General features: G+C 38.7%; 3 protein-coding genes across 3 annotated transcripts; 1 reads left to right on the top strand and 2 right to left on the bottom strand.

Annotated features, from left to right (window-relative positions):
• Positions 1-1,021: 1,021 nt before the first annotated feature.
• Positions 1,022-12,359, bottom strand: ppih (peptidylprolyl isomerase H (cyclophilin H)). Its single transcript, XM_041060620.1, has 9 exons — positions 12,174-12,359; positions 5,332-5,396; positions 5,136-5,159; positions 3,753-3,797; positions 3,425-3,467; positions 2,605-2,697; positions 2,206-2,293; positions 2,053-2,093; positions 1,022-1,535 (listed from the first exon to the last, which is right to left on the bottom strand). The coding sequence occupies exons 1-9, from the start codon at positions 12,237-12,239 to the stop codon at positions 1,467-1,469; spliced, it is 534 nt and encodes a 177-aa protein (XP_040916554.1). The 5' UTR covers positions 12,240-12,359; the 3' UTR covers positions 1,022-1,466.
• On the top strand, positions 7,294-11,297 carry si:dkeyp-100a1.6 (probable G-protein coupled receptor 160). The gene is made up of 2 exons (XM_041060608.1): positions 7,294-7,420; positions 8,405-11,297. Exon 2 carries the CDS (start codon positions 8,456-8,458, stop codon positions 9,554-9,556), a length of 1,101 nt encoding a protein of 366 aa, XP_040916542.1. The 5' UTR covers positions 7,294-7,420; positions 8,405-8,455; the 3' UTR covers positions 9,557-11,297.
• Positions 12,360-12,999: 640 nt separating the features above from the next.
• Positions 13,000-16,126, bottom strand: taf10 (TAF10 RNA polymerase II, TATA box binding protein (TBP)-associated factor). Its single transcript, XM_041045676.1, has 5 exons — positions 15,723-16,126; positions 15,272-15,429; positions 14,655-14,719; positions 13,428-13,542; positions 13,000-13,323 (listed from the first exon to the last, which is right to left on the bottom strand). Exons 1-5 carry the CDS (start codon positions 15,853-15,855, stop codon positions 13,234-13,236), a joined length of 561 nt encoding a protein of 186 aa, XP_040901610.1. The 5' UTR covers positions 15,856-16,126; the 3' UTR covers positions 13,000-13,233.
• Between the last annotated feature and the right edge of the window lie 375 nt (positions 16,127-16,501).

Below are 16,501 nucleotides of genomic sequence, written 5' to 3'. Positions count from 1 at the left end.
CCCACCCCAACACCCATTGTCATGTTAATGCTCCACTGGCACTGTTTATGAGCACTGGCTGATGTGTGAAGAACTCTGTGTTAATGGCCAAGCCCCATTCTCCCACACAAAGATGGGCTTTAGCATTGACCCCAGAAAGCCTCCCCACGAAGAGACCCCCCTCCTTCTCCAAAAAAAAAAAAACAAATAAAAAAAAAAAAAAAAACCTTCTTCCTGCCTCCATAAGAACACAGTCTACATCTGAAAGGATTCTTTTGTGCCAAGGGAACAAGGTCCAAGGCAAAAGAGGGAGAGTGTGGATGGGGGAGGGGCTCAGGGGGCTTGGATTTGTATGGATGGCTGGGACAAGAAGAGGTAACCATAAGTTCAGCAGAGGATTGCTTGGCACTGGAGTGTGTGGCTTTGAGGACTCTCGTGCCTTTCACTATAAAGTGTTTATGTTTTCTGCACCATGGTAGTGAGGCTGAGATTGATTATTATCCACTATCACTACAGAATTCAGCTACACATCTCTGCAGATAAGCAATGATAAGTTCAAAGAAACACATAAGGAAGAGAAAAATAGCTAAGAAAATCTACCCAAAACAATGCATATTTCACTGGGTACATAACGTTCATAAAATTAGTTGAAAGTTGAATTCAGAGCAGTTTCAAATCATGGATATGTGACTTCTTACATACATATTAAGTGAATAAAAAAGTATATCAAAATAAAGGGGCCCAATTAACGACTAAGAATTTTAGAGTTTTTTTTTTTTACTCATTTGTGCGTGGTCTTACACTCCATGACTACTGTTAATATTGCAATAAACATATTTTGTGAAACTGGTTGACAGCTATTAAAAGTCCCTTTTCCCGCTGTGAGCTGCGTCAAAACTGATTATATGTGCATACTTCAAAGAGTAATTCTACTGTTTTTGGGGCTGAGAGAACATTAAAACTTTGAATACAGATTTTATAACATCCCAACAATGTTAATTAAAAAAAAAAAAAAAAAAAAAACAACTCCAAAATGTATAAAAATGTAAAAGAATTTATTGATAAATCATAAACAGTTTGACGGAATAAGTAATGAGAATGATTCAAATGCTAACCTAAACTCTTCTGGTTCTTCAGGTTTAAAAAAAAAAAAAAAGTCACATTTTCTCATTTTCCTTATTGTGACAGGAAATACAGGTCATCTCCATTCTTACTAGGAAAAACACTGACAACCATGTTGGACACAAAGTTTCACGAATTGAAAACTCATATTAATCACATCCCGTCGTTGCCAACACGCACCTGAGATATGAGTAAACATTTTTGGGTTTGGCTGCAGTTGCTAACCCATGATTAAGTTGTTCAAAACTCTGAAAATGGCCAATGTGATGTACTGTTGAGAATGGCCTTCAATGTGCATTATGGGAGAAGGAATCCAATGTACCCAGAGGTTGTATAGTTTTTACACTGGTGTTGTAGGGAGCTGATCACATCTCTCCACACTGTGCAATGATGACGGGGAGTTTGGGCTTGTTGTTGGGACCTGTAGGGACGTTCTGTTGGGAGGAAGGAGCACAAATTTAGAACAAAAAACTCTAATTTAAAACAACTGAATGTTAACCACAATTTAATTTACATCAAGTGTCAAAGGCTGCATTTCGGTCACAGGTAGGACGCCTGCCCTGATATATGTGTGACAAGTTTTAAACATCACTGTGGAGATAATAATGTCCAGGACACTGAAGTCCGTTAATGAATGTGATGACAAACAAGCATTTAAGACACATTCTGACACTGATGTGATGAGTGAAATAATTAGAGGATATATAACAAATCAGTACATATTTTAAACACATTGTACAAGTGTTCATAACTCAGTGATGAGTATCCTGCAGCTTTCTAACAATATTTATAAGCTTGAATATTTTTTCCCTCCTGTCACTGTTTTGCTTTGTATTTTTTGTCAATTTACAGATCAGTTTAAAATGTATTTACTGATGTATTCCTGCCAAAGGAGGAGGATGAATTTGAATCATTTTAAACCAACATATGAATATTCAGATGAGTTCTTACCTCAATTTTTCTCATGATCAGCAAACCATCGATCACTTTTCCTGAAACAGTCGTGAACAAGACAATTGACAAATTAAAACACATAACATAAACAAATTAATTTACAGCTCTGAATGAATATGAAAGCAAAATTAACATTGTAGACTTACTCACCAAAAACAACATGCTTCCCATCTAACCAGTCACATTTAGTGCAGGTGATGAAAAACTGACAACCATTCGTCCCTGGACCACTGTTAGCCTGGGAAGCATTATTTGAGAAGATCAAAGTAAGACTTACACTACTGACAAATGATGGCACTTTAAAACATATTAAGGTTTGAGTTAATTCACTCTGAATGTATCAATCAAATCCTATTGTCTACAGAGATTGGAATCAGTCCACTCTGAATGGATTAATCAAATCCTAATTAACTTATTTTAATACAGGATATACAAATGATTGTAGGAACCCACCCTCCCCCCATCTCGATTTGGTTGAAGTCAAAGTTAATAGGCCCTTTCCTGATTCAGGAATGTCCCTAACATCAGTGGACTGTTCTACATACATACCATGGACAGAAGACCAGGCGCAGAATGCTTGACTTTAAAGTTTTCATCTGCAAATGGACCTCTGTAGATGCTGCAGATACCAGTTCCATCACCCTTCACAGAAAAGAAATACTACATAAGACAGGACTCACAACAGAGAAGGCTGTACATTCACAAAGTTTAGATGAGCTGTAATTCATCACACCTCCCCCAGAGGGTGACAGACCAAAGTATCTTCTCCCTGCTCTGTTCAAAGTTCAACTGCAATTCGTCCGACATCATGGCAAGATTTATGTCATTCAGCCAAGACAAGAAATGGCAGACGGTTTCCTAAGTGCTTTAGAGACGTGTGCAAAACGCTGTGAGTCATGATGGCTCAGTCCGTACAGTGACATACAGTCACCGAAGCAAACTACATACCTTTTTTTTAAGCACCAACTAGTTCACCAGCTTTTATAGTACCACTTTCTTTATGTTGTTTATGTTAAAACATTCCTTTACCTTCTTTCCCACTCAGGTTTTTCTTTTCACATCTATCTAACATCGCTAACCCCTGAGCCGTAATCCTATCAGAGACCACTGAATTTGCATTTACCTATTTTACCCACCCACATGAGCTTTAGCACCCACAACAAGCAGAGATGTATGATTTCTTCAGCTAAGAAACAGGCTCTCCAAAAAACAAACAAACAAAAAAAAACTACCCTCACCTATTTATTGGTGTCAGAGGAATAAGAACATTTCTGGTGTAACTTATGTGAGTGTTCTACACGTTCTCGTAGTTTACTGTAGCCTCACAGTAACACTAATCAGACGGCAGATGAGGTGTGTGTCTACTTACATTTACAAAGTCCCCTCCTTGGATCATGAAGTCTTTGATCACCCTGCCAAAGGAACAATTAGTCAATCAGTAAACTCAGTTCTTCTGAAGTAAAAGTTCACCTTTGGTAGGAAACTGTTACAGAAGATTTAGTCAGGGAATCTCCAGCAAAGGCACTTTAAATTTACATTTAATACATGTTCTAAGGTGAGAAAACAGGAAACCTTCCAAAGACAGCAATTACTTTTTATAAACACTGTGATTCCCATAAAACACTGCAACATATGACCACTGTTTAGTCCAGACGACTAATCAGAGTTCTCTTCCATCTTGTTGCCATGTTGTGTACCTGTGGAATGTGCAGCCTCTGTAACCAGTTGGGACTCCATCCTTCCTGTGGGACAGATGTTTGAGACAGAACAAAATGGAGTGAGCAGTAAAGACAAAACACACTGACAGTACTGTATTACCAGAGATCATCCTGGGCTGGCAGCCATCATTTAAACAATCCTGATGTGTGGGGAGCTATTATCTTTGCATACTGGAATCAAAATGAAGGAAGACTGTTGGTCGCATAAAGCTAACCTGTTCCTGTTAAATGGTATCATATTGCTTTTTTGGGATCTGTACCATGAAGCAACATTAGTTGGTTATCTAGTTATCTTTGGGCCTAACTCAGGTTTTCCAGTATCACAAACCTGGCTGACTTTTAACTGTTACCCTGTGCGGTTAACTTCAGAGGATCAAAACAGTCGGACCACTGACCAATCAGATCACTAGAAAAATTCCTCATTCATTCCTACAGGATCCCAGAATGGACAAAAGAGCTTACAATTAAGTGACAAATAATGAAGAGCAATTGATATCTTTCAGAGATAAGTTGAATTGTTTTGCTGTCACAGGCTTCCCATGTGTCCCCATGGTTTTAAAACAGAGCTTCTAACAAACACACACACACACACAGTGTTTCTGCTTTTACACTCTTATTCCATCAGTGCAGCTCAGAATAAGAAAACTGAAGATACAAACTCAACCCTCTATTGTCTTTGATCAGAAAAGTGATCCACATGATTCAATATTTCTCAGGATTATAATGCAACATTTCAGTCATGTAGGCCTCATCAGACATGAACTAACTTCATCCTCCTCGATCTCTGCTTTTGTGCATCACATATTCATAATAGTTTGTTTGTCATCAGAGAAAGCTCACAACTCATTTTATGCTTGTTTTATGATCATATCGTTTACTTTTGATATAGTGAAATTTCCGCTGCCTTTATAACCACATTTACATGCATTACATCTCGTATCATGTAAGTACTTAATTCATGGTTCTTACAAACACACTCATAGCCAGGTGGGAGAACCAGAGTTTACAGAGTGATACCTGGGAAACCAGTCATTCAGGATGGCTGATAACCCAGATAAACCCAAGAGAGCCCGTCTCAGTTGAATTTACTTTGTGGTACAGGTCTCTTACCCTGATTCTCTATTCCTCTATTGGAGGATGTAGCCAATAGAAACCTATTGTGTTAATCAGGTTTTAGCTTTACCTGATACAGGGAAACTGGTATTCATCTTTCAGGGATCAGGCTGCTTCCAAATGCTGGGACTAATCAGATTGTGTAAGTGTATGTTAAAGTCACTGTATGAATGCACGGCCTGTTAACTGTGCAGAATAGGGAAGCAGTTCTTTTGCACCATCAAAGAACACAACCCTGTACTGTCTTACCTGAACTCTCCAGTGCAGAACTGCCTGTAAGAGATGACAAAACTGTAAGAAACATCTCTCTCTCAACTCAGAAATAATAATGTTTTTTAATAAAAAACAAAAAACATCACAACATATTGAAAAGAAAAGAAGAAAAACAGAGCTTGTGATTCGATAATCAGATCACTCTTTGATGCAGACTCGACTCTCTCCTTACCGGAAGTTCTCCGCTGTCTTTGGCACCACATCAGCAAACAGCTCAATCTTCATCCGTCCGACATCCTGACAAAACAATTGACACACACACAAAATAAAGAGATATCCAATGAGGACAGAAAGATATACACCACAAAATAAAGGACCACAAAATAGATGATTAGAAACCAATCATCCCTGCCCCTGGAAGCTGTGACACTAACAGCCCCATCTGGACAAACCAGTTACACCGAGAGTTGGCAACAGCACGTAGCTCCAGGACATGTTCTACTCATATGTCCAGTACCGCTTTGACTGAATTCTTCTTTTCTTTTCGTCCTGCTTCATCTAGCCTCAAGTACAACGACACGTTGTCTTCTTCACCTGACGACTTTCAGATGAAAGTCTGTTGATTGTGCTGAGAACACTAAGTCAGCTGCGTTTTATTTCAACTATACACATACGATTACCCTGTGGTCGAAACATACATAATAGAAATATGTTATTGTGAGGATGTCGCAGTTTGTGTGTTCATATACATGCATGTGTATGTATGTACTCAGCAGCATGGGTGTCTGTCCACCCAGGCGTCCCACAAACCAGAGGAACAAGGAAGTGGAACAAGTAAGTGGCCCACTGTTAAAACAGTGTCTGTTTTAACAATGAGCTGCAGTAAAATGGTTTGTCGTCATGACATCACTGCACAAATGGCCCTTCACTCCAAGCAACCTTTAGACCTTTAGGTCTGTTGCTGCTTGGACAGTGCAGCATATTTATAATATCTGTGCGATGAAATGAAATACAGAAGTGTGTTGACACGGAACAAACACCGACCACAGAACATTTTATCTGCTGAGGGTTTTTTTCTCTGGCTGGAGTGTGACGTCCACTGAAGTCAAGCGCTTAACAACAGGCAAGACAGCTTGAAACGTGTTATAAAAATGATAGGCAGCATCTACATTTTGAAGAATTTATACCGGTGAACTACTTTTATTGCAATGCTGGAATGAGGGCGCCAAATTTCAAAGATCATTTCTTTCATTCATTCTTTGAAAGCGAAAATGCCAAATGGAAATGAAAAAGGAAATCAAGCGCACTGATCCGATTTAGACACCAGACCAAGGGTTTCACTGAACAAGCTGGTTAAAGAATACAAAGTCCACAACAACGATGTCTACCACACCCTCACTGACTCTCCTGCAAATTCCCGTGCCCAGGGATATAAGGACTCACCGAGAGCAAATGATCACACAGCAAACAAATTAGGCCAAGAACCTGTGACAAACTGCGAAGGCTCTGCAAACCAGCTGTAAGTGCACGTTCAGCCAAACACTAGTAGACTAGTAATAATCATACTAGGCCCTGTAGAGGTGCTTTTGTGACTTTTTATTTCTGTTTATTAAAATCTCCCATTGCTCAACTGCAGTGTTAAAGTTTAACACAATCCTTGCGCATGCTTTTCAACTTTTCTCCCTGAGCTAATGCATCAGGAGTATTTCTGCTTAAATACTTAATGTTAATAGTGTAGCTAGAGGTCAAGCATAGTTGGTCATGACCTCAGACCGTGCAAACTTTTCAACAGACAGAGGATTTCATTAAAAGCAGAGTACACCAGCTGTTTTTGTTACAGTCAGGTAGGAAGTTTTTCTAAGAGTAACATCAAGCCTCCAACGTTGAATGCTTGACGGTGTTACCTGGAATTACAGGATAACTGTATAGGGACATGGTGTCAGCGAACAAAGCAAGTCACAGGGTGCGGTTTCAACACACAAGCATTGTTACAAGGGACTCCGTTTCTATCTCATTACCTGTTGTAGGACATGCAAAAAGAAATAACAAGAGGAAGTCACCTCTGGGCACAGGGGAGGGAAAACAAGCAGAGTTCCTTAAAGACAACAAAGGAGTGTCCAATTAGTTGTTTGCATTCACGGTGGATAGGTGGAGCCATAAAGGGCTGCTTAAAGGACAAATACACCCTCCTGCAGTCATACACCTGCACCGAGGATTGTTGATGAAAGCATGTAGGGCCTTCAGCTCACACTACTGGATGACAGCTAAGCACAGGGATCTCTACTGAGTGTCACTGGACTACAATAACTCCGAGCAGAGAGGTAAAGCCTTGATAAGGTTATCACATAGTGTTCAGTTTTATACTTGCTGAGTAAATGCTGCATGCTTTAAGTGGCAGAACACGCTTTACCTGTAATCAATGTTACAAGTAATGTGGAAATTCAGGATGGTGTGGGTGTTGCTGGGCAAAAAAAAATTGTTACAACAATGGCAAGGTGACATGGAACTGACTTAACAATAAAAAAGGGAAGTCACAACTGGCTGAGATAAAAACTTTTCACTTTTTTAGTGTGAATACAACATATTCAAGAACCAAAGTGTGTTTCACGACTGATTTTTTTTTCTTCTAAAATACATAAAAATGCTTGTCAATGAACTGACAGTGAACTACAGGAATCATCAGTGTTGTAAATATGTCTTACACGTGAAGTTTGCTGATATAGCTTGTGATCAGGATTTGAATACTTTCTGGCTTTTCCTCTTTGGCAGAAAAAAGGAAAACAAATACGGAGAGACAGTTCTGCCACCAGCTGTACACTGGCCATTCACCTTCTTTAACTGAACAAACTAAGTGTTATCTGGTGTTTGCAAATGCAAATAGCCATTTGATTATGATAACACCAGATGCAGTGATTATGTAATGTATAGCATGCAATTACTAATCAAATGTGACACTTGACCATTCAACCTGCACAACCTGGGTCTGTAGGCTACTTCAGTTTCATTAAGACAAAGTTTTATGAATGTAACACATAAGTCAGCTATGTTGGGTTATGTAAAATATGGTAAAATATTCAAAACAAATACCAGGAAAAGACGAGACAGATAGAAAGATAGATGGAAGCTTGCAGGAGAAAAACATGCAAATAGTCTCACAACTATGCAAAAGCAGTTGTGAAAGCGTTTGATGAAAATATTTGAGTACAGTCTATGATCTACATGCTTTTTCTTGTTTTTAATTACTGACTGTGCTCTGCCATTTGTCTAAACAAAGTTCCTCACCAACAGTATCCTGTCTTTCACAGTTCTCCCTGGAGCATCTTGATACTGAACTGAGCATTACCGCAATAACATAAATGCTGCCAGAGTTGCCAGCGTCTCTGGCAACGAGCCACACTATCAAAATGCTGGCCATTATAAAGGAATGGAAGGAGAGGTCTGGCATTCATACAGACAACACTGAGATGTATCTGTTACTTATGCTTTTCAAGTTGGGACTGGACGCGGTGGTCTTTTACCTATGCTGTCGGAAGCTGCATACCTCCTTTTTAAGCATGTGCAGCCGGTCCATCATCCTGGCTGACTTGGTGATGGTGTTTTGTATGTCGACTGTGTGGTTGCTCGGGGCTGAAAGGTCTCTTGTGTCACCCTGCTTCCTTTTGGCTCATACCTCGGCGACATTTGCAGCACTGCCACTGCCCATGACATGTTTGGGTTTATTGGACTACTGTATAGAAGATACCTGCATTGGCAACCAGAGCGCCCTCTGCAAATTCCTCAGGAATTTGGTCTTGACATTGCTGTTGTGGATAGTAGCTGTTATTTACTCCTTTGGAACCATGAACGCTAAGCTGATAGAACTAGATTATGAGACAGGGGTAAAGGCTGTGGTTTGTGAAGTTGAGGGGTCTATGCTAGTTACCTACTTCACTTTGGGCCTTTTCACCATAGTACTTTTCGCAATGCTGCCCTTTTGGTCAAGAATTCTCCAGTGGGTGAAAGAGGCTGACAGGATATCTGAACTGAGGGAAGAACAAGAGAACCAGAGGAGCGACTTCTTCACTTCAACCCCCTCCACGGAAACAAAAAGGTGTCAAGAGAAGTATCTGGAAGAGACCATCTATCCACGACCGCCTCTGTGGTTCAGCCTAACTCTGGGCTTTACTATGTTTTGGATGCCTTATCTTGCAATATCTGTAATGTGCCTGGTCTTTGGCTATGGAGTACCCGCCTACATCACTGTTAACCTTCTATGGCTGGAGTGCACCAACAGTTTACTGGTGGGTGTGGTGTTCTGGGTGAAGAGCAAGTCGCAAGGGCCATACAGCCATCTACCAGAAAATGTGTGCCTATGGAACGTTTACTGGCATTTGAGTAAAGGAACGTGGCAGCAGCAGCGCCCTACAGCTGTGTTCAACCCATCAAAAGCGAAGAGAAACACTCTTCTCTATGTGTAATACAAACACGTTCAACAATGACCCATCACACACCTGACAGCACATGACAAAAGTGAAACCAGTGATACGAGGAAGTCAATTAAAACATAAGAATGTCCAAACCTCTATGGTTAATTCACCTATGTGAATATCATAACAGTCAATAAGCGTATTGAAGACACAGAAATGCTGCATCTCTCATGTCTCCATCAGCACATACATGAGTTCCCTGGAACTGAACAGGAAAGTGATGCAGTTCAGAAGAGACTGCGACCGGACTTCTGTGTCTGTGGCCACTCACAGCAACTCTAAACTTCTGTAAATATTTTCTAGTTGCATGTGTATATGCTTGTCATATAGTCCTATTTAAATATCATTTCATATTTAGGGGAAAAGGTATGATGACTATTTATTTTTCTGCCTTTTGCTTAAATAGATCCAGTTTGGTCTAATCTGCTCTTTTCAGCAACATAAGTTTAATGTGTACAGATCATAAAGCTCCAGAACAGATACTTAACGGAGACTGTGATGAGATGTTTTCTCGGCTGCTGTTGTGAAGCCTCATTTTCTCAATCAGCTTCTTACCATGAGCAGCAGCATCCTACATGGACATACAGTGTTGATGTCAGGTTACAACAGTGCTGGTTGTTTCACATGACAGATCTGTGACTGTGCTATTTTCGCTGTGCTCTTCTCACTGTTTTTAAATGCGTTGGGCTCAGTCAGGAAAAGATAACAACACATACTTTTAACAATGAACCAGTCAATGGTGAAGTTGTTTGCTTTTGTTTCCAGCACTGATCAAACCGCACAGTCCTGATGAAGCTGATGATTTTATACCTAATAATAGCTAGTGACTCTAAATTTGTTCATTGACTTTCTCTAGTCACGAATAGCCTGTGTCACTCAAAGAAAATTAGTACATGCCACAAACGTGTTCACTGAAGGTAGCTTATTTCAGGCAGCACTACATGCATCCTAATTAATACATCTATTGGTCAATGCTGTATTTTTAAAACTACAAAATGTAATGACCATCTGTGCTGACATGCACATGGTAAATCAGGTAAGGTATTTCCAATGCAGAGGGCTGGTTATTAGACAACTCTGAATTGGCTACTTTATCAAGCTTGCTAAATGCACTCAAACATGCAGTAAACCAATAATTTCAGCAACTGGATTCATTAACTTATTCTGAATTGAAAGAGTTGAAATGATTCCATGTTGAGACAGATGCTCACACAGGAACACAGCTCAGTGACAAGTTACCATGGCCTGAATATGTAAATATTAAATTTCATTTCCTTAAGTTCAACAAGTGAATTCAGGTATAATAAAGTGCCAGATAAAGAAGTCAGAAATTTAATAAAAAACAACTAGGTTGATAACAGGTGTACTTGTCAAACAATCTGCTGTTCAAAGTCATTTAAATTCAAACACTGAATGCACCTTTCACAGACAGGTATGTGCAGTGTGTTCTCATGTACATATTATTTACCTGTTACAATGTATTTGGAAACTATCACATCAATGAATTTCTATGTTTCTGTTACAGAGATAGATTTTGTATTTATTTTACCTGGTATAAATGGTGGTTCTGATTCATACTGATTGAATTCATTCCACCACCCTTCTTTTCAAAAACACTCTGCCAGCACCACCTTCTGTTCTCCTGTAGCCTGTCCTACTGTCTACCATATCAAATCTGTCTGGGATGTACTGGATGTGAAAAATGTTTTAAGCATCAATAAAACATCTACAAATCAGCAAAATTCTTTACTGTCTGGGTGTTCTATTTTTCTAATAATTATATTTTTGTTTAGCTATTAACATATTTATCTCGAGGAAAATGTTTAATGCATTTTATTTAAGTCAATGAACTAGAAGGAAAGCATTTTCTTTATTTTTACATAAACATATTGGGATAATACATCTGGATACTAATCTGCCCATAATTTGCAAACCAGAAAACAAATGTACTGGATATTTTAAAATGAACTTTTTACCTACTTTCTTATTTTACAAGTGGCAAAAATAGAAAGGAAGTTCAGACCAATGCATGCAGGACTTAATTTCTCTAACATAAGTAAGAGATTCTGGTTAAACAAGTTTTAATTTCTTTAAAAAATCACACACACACACACAGACACAATTATGTGTTTCCAGTCATATATTGGGTTCGTATATTGGGTGTGTGTGTATATATATATATATATATAAATAATCAATGATAACACTTCTATAAAATTGCTATAAAATCATTTTTAAGATATTGTGAAGACAGGCTGAATGAGGCCTTTTTGATACTAACAGCGTATGTGCAACAAACAGATATCACGGGGCGAAATAATGAACCTGTTCGAACTATAACACCCACTCCTCCATTTCAACACTTATACCGTAATCACGCTACGAGACGCTCACGCCAACATAAACCGCTGAGAGAAAAGTAAACCCTGCTATTGTTACATATCAGATGTGTGTATTAAAAGGAAGCAAGTTAAATACCACCAACGTAGTTTACTGGATCACAGTTTTTAAAAAAAACGAGACACTATGGTGAGGGTAGTGAGATGTGGAAACGTTAACTCAACGTTAGCAACGAGCTAAAGATACCTAAACTCATCCTTTCACTCACCTGCCCTCCGATGGTAATGTCGAAGAAAACTATGGGGTTGTTGGGGTTTGTTGCCTGAACAGACATTGTGACAATCTCCTCGCTTTTTTAGACCGAAAGAAGAAAGTTTTATCTCATAAGACACAAGTAAAATCCAGAATAGGCGCTGCTTGGACCTACGGCGGCTCAGAAGAGACACGTTACGGGTCGTAGTTCGGGACAAAAACTTACAATCGCGAAAAAGCTGGGACAATTTCACGAGGGTGCCGCCTCGTGGTACCCTAACTTTAGAGTGTAGCTACATAAAAACAAATTTGCCGCAATAATTGGGTAGCCTCGTGAGTACTTGTGCTTTTGCACTGAGCTTGTAAAGCCAGTAGTTATGTCTTTAAGATTTTATTGCAGTGGAATACTGTAGAGTTGCTAAGTGCTGCCAGTTAGCTGTCAACTTGTCCTTTCCTTTCTTTTTGTGACTGTTTTACTTGCTGCTGTAACATAACAATTCCCTCTGAGGGATGAATAAAGTATATCTATCTATCTACTTACAGACAGATCTGTTCCACCTAAGCCTCATACAGAAACATACTCCTGTTAACACAAATATACACATAATAGTAATCTGGCTTTACATTATGCTCTTTCTGTAGCAATTTTCAAATCATAAATATACGTTTTTATTTATAAATGTTAAATCAAAAGCACCTTTCCATTTATCCTCTCATAAGCAATCAGGGTTTAAACAAACTTTAAATATTATAGCACTTACTACTCATGTTGAACATTTACATCCACAAAGTATTACCAGTAAACGCCCAAAGTAACCCAAATGTAAAATCTTAGACAGAAGTCAAGGTTTTTGTTAGCAGTTTTATTTCCACAATAAAATGTAATGGTACAATTTAACATAACAGAAAGGTGGCTCCACAAAAAATAACAAATTGCAAAGTGACTACAAAGATTTGTCAAAGCTGTACTAAAGCACTGTGATCAAAAAACGTTTATCAATAAAGGTGTTAACAGACTAATCGGTCAGCAGGGAGATAAACTGAGCAAAAGCAAAAAGCCTCAGGGACAGTTAATTCTATGTGAAGTAATAAGGTTTCTTAACATTGATGCCATATTCTGAGAGGGCAGGAGTCAGGTCTTCCATAGTCAGAGTGTACTTCTTATCCTGTGTATGGAGAAGAAAAAAAAATCTCACATACAGCACTGTCAAAAACATTGTATGGAGGTATTACATTTATAACGCATGTTAAAAATGGCAGAAACACTGACCTTTGTCTTACTCCTTGAACTTCCTGAGGCCGTGCCCTTCATTTTACAGTACTGCAGCGCATCATTGGCAATGTCTGATATAAACTTCTGAGAAGCAAGGGAGATCAGACGGATTCTGTAGGGCAGAAAAAGAAAATAATTGCTATGTTTTTCTTGGCTGTACACAGGCAGATTATGTCTTTCTTTCTATATACAGTATCATCAGTGTACAGATATATAATGGCTCCTGGGCTTTGTTAAAATAAATAAAAATCCCATATAATAAGTCACACAGGCATGGCAGTCAACCAAACATCAAGTGAGTTTTTCTTAGTTATAAAAGTCTACACTATCATTATTGCAGTGGAATTAACATTCAGATGACATAGTCGTCGTCACGAGCAGTAATTACAACACTCTAAGCTACTTCAGCACTTGAAGCAGATTTTGTTTCCCCAAATCACTGAAAGCATAAGAAACATACTAAACAGGTTTCAAATGTGTCAATGCTCAGATCTGTTTTTATCTTTTTTTAATGGCAGATTCACTTTAATATCTCACCTTACCAAACATAGTAGCCCATTCTCCTGTCTCAGTTAACATTCAGATTCAGAAAACTTTATTTGTCCCTGGGGGGCAATATAAGGCACACTGAGCAGCATGAGGTGGGAAAACAAGACACTTAAAAAAAAAATAGAGTAATACACAATATATACAAAAGCTATGCAAAGTGGATAAAGTGCAGACAGGGTAAGTGTAAACTGGAATTACAGGGATTATATATTTACATGTTATTGCAGAGGTAGTATGGATAATAAATAGTAATAAACAACATCAGAAAACAGGTGCAATGTGGCTCTAGGTTGTCCAGAGCATCGAGACACATTATCCTTTTTAAGAATCTATATGTGCACTGGCCATTATCTTACAAAAGATTTTTGTTCTATTCATAATTTTAACATTTAACTCAAGATTCTGTATATCTGATCTTTAAACTCATAGTGAGTCATTTAATAAATCTACATGGACTGGTAAATGGACTGCTTTTATATAGTACTTCTGACTCAAGGGCTTTACAATAGGCCTTTCATTCTCCCATTCAAAAGCTCTTCATCCGCAGCTGCTTTGTGCCTTGTGTTTTGCTCTGTGGTAGTTGTGACTAACTTTTAAATGTGACATCTATGAATAGCACCATGATTTTTGTCTCTTGGTTCCAGTGGCTTTCTGGCAGACCCTACACAGACTTACATTCTTGGGTCAGAAGCCTCAAAGCCAGCCCGGTTGAGGTAGTACCCTGTAACTGCATCAGGAATCTGAAAAAGAAAAAAAAAGGGCAGACATCAGCTTGTGGTCAAAATTCACACAGGCCACTTCCTGCTTGCTACGGACTTATTTATGTATATTATTACTGCGTGTCTATCCTTCAGTGATGATCAACTTAATTTCCTGTAGCCTCTGGAAGGATAGAGGCGGTTAAGTAACAAAATTTCATTTTTATTGCAGGTAGGGGGATATGAAGTTGTCATGAATGATAATTTAACGTTAACTAACCATTTTATTTCACTGAAAATACAGGGAAATTATTCAGCATGGCTTCTTCATGGTAGTAATGGATTTACAAGACTTTTATGTTAATGCGATTAAGTGCCTTTATTTTCCAATAATTAAATTCTGCCAAAACCAAAAAGAGACAAACTGTGCCCATCTTCACATTTAATAGGATCAGTTTGTCAACTGAATACATTTGAATTTTCTAAAGGTTATCAGTTATGCAACATCCTGAGAGATATGCAACATCCTGAGTTTCTGGTCTCTCTGACAATGTGCCCCTGTGTGTGAATGCAGCCTACAGCGAGGTGACTTACTGTGGGAGTGTACTCTTCCAGTTGCATGAGGAAATCTGCCAGGGGCGTGGTGGAGACTGCAGGTTTTACATCTCCATTGGTGATGCCACCAGGCATATAGACACCGTTGGAGACAGATGTGTCTGTTGATGGTGTCACCATGGCGGCAGATGCAGAAGCTGTGATAGAAATTACTGGGTTAAGTTTAAATAGAATCAAAGAATCAACTTTCTCAAACAATTTGAATAAAACTGAGAATTAAGATGTCCATGGAGAAAGGATGAATTACAGGTCTGTTGGGTTTGACTTCATTAGTTTTAGCCTAGTGTCCCGAATAAAATGCCAGCCGCGTTTATATTGTAAAAAACAAACAAACCATCCATATTTAGTAGGGAAAAAACACTAGGCAGACTAACTTGAACAAAGCTAAGTGCTTAGCACAATAACATTAGCCAAAGTCATATTACGTTACCATTACTGGTGACCGAAGGGATGCTGCTGACATTGGTCGTTGCATTATCGTTTGCGATACAGTTGCTTGAAGTTGAAGACGGCGTAGATGGCACTCCGGTGGTGACAGATTGATTAACGTTGTCAATGTTCATGTTGATATTAATGTTAGCTAAGGTGCTAACCTTGGCTAGCTAGCAAAGAAAAACGTCCAAATACGAACAAAAGCGCGGCTCCGTGCTTTATAGCTCTAAGACTAGACCTATACAAAGTACTATGTTGTGAAGTAAAGCTACTTCTGTAAGTTGGAAGAAATAAAAAACACAGAATCAAGCGTTAGCTAGCATCAGAAATGTTTGTAGCTACTGTGCAACAGAAAGCTCAGCTCACGCAGCAGAGCTACTCGCGTCATGTGACCCTTACTAAACTTACGGATGTGACGAAGATAGCCTAAGATCTCCGAGGACCCTCTACGTTTACGTTTATTTGCTGCATTGTGGGTTTTGATTCAATTGTGTCAGCAGCTAACTGGGTAGATATCTGTACAACATAACATGCTAAACGTTACCGATATATATCTGCTTACTGTTAATAGTGATAGGTGAACCTATAGTTTTAACACAACAGTCATTACAAAACACAAGAAACAAAATACATAAAATACAAAAATAGCAATACTAAAAGCTAAAAATGTGGCTGTCGGATTTTTTTCTGTTAATCTGTTGATAGACTTTTGACTCACTGGACTAGTGTGCTTGGTAAACCAAATGAAAGAGCACAGGAATTCTTTAAATAATGAAG

Source organism: Toxotes jaculatrix, chromosome 2 (genome assembly GCF_017976425.1).
Source record: "Toxotes jaculatrix isolate fToxJac2 chromosome 2, fToxJac2.pri, whole genome shotgun sequence".
NCBI lineage: Eukaryota > Metazoa > Chordata > Actinopteri > Toxotidae > Toxotes > Toxotes jaculatrix.
Note: the sequence above shows the minus strand (reverse complement) of the source record. Positions and strands in the feature narration are given on the sequence as shown.

Excerpts from the sequence above, each read along its gene's own strand:
- si:dkeyp-100a1.6 (XM_041060608.1), top strand. The coding sequence starts at position 8,456 with ATGCTGCCAGAGTTGCCAGCGTCTCTGGCAACGAGCCACACTATCAAA.
- ppih (XM_041060620.1), bottom strand. The coding sequence starts at position 12,239 with ATGTCTGTTCAGGCAACAAACCCCAACAACCCCATAGTTTTCTTCGAC. Across the intron at positions 2,294-2,604 it reads CGCCTGGTCTTCTGTCCATG|GCTAACAGTGGTCCAGGGAC; the intron begins GTATGTATGTAG and ends AATGCTTCCCAG. Across the intron at positions 2,094-2,205 it reads TGGGAAGCATGTTGTTTTTG|GAAAAGTGATCGATGGTTTG; the intron begins GTGAGTAAGTCT and ends CGACTGTTTCAG.
- taf10 (XM_041045676.1), bottom strand. The coding sequence starts at position 15,855 with ATGAACATTGACAACGTTAATCAATCTGTCACCACCGGAGTGCCATCT. Across the intron at positions 15,430-15,722 it reads CCCTTCGGTCACCAGTAATG|CTTCTGCATCTGCCGCCATG; the intron begins GTAACGTAATAT and ends TTTCTATCACAG. Across the intron at positions 13,543-14,654 it reads GAGGCTTCTGACCCAAGAAT|AATCCGTCTGATCTCCCTTG; the intron begins GTAAGTCTGTGT and ends TCTGCCCTACAG.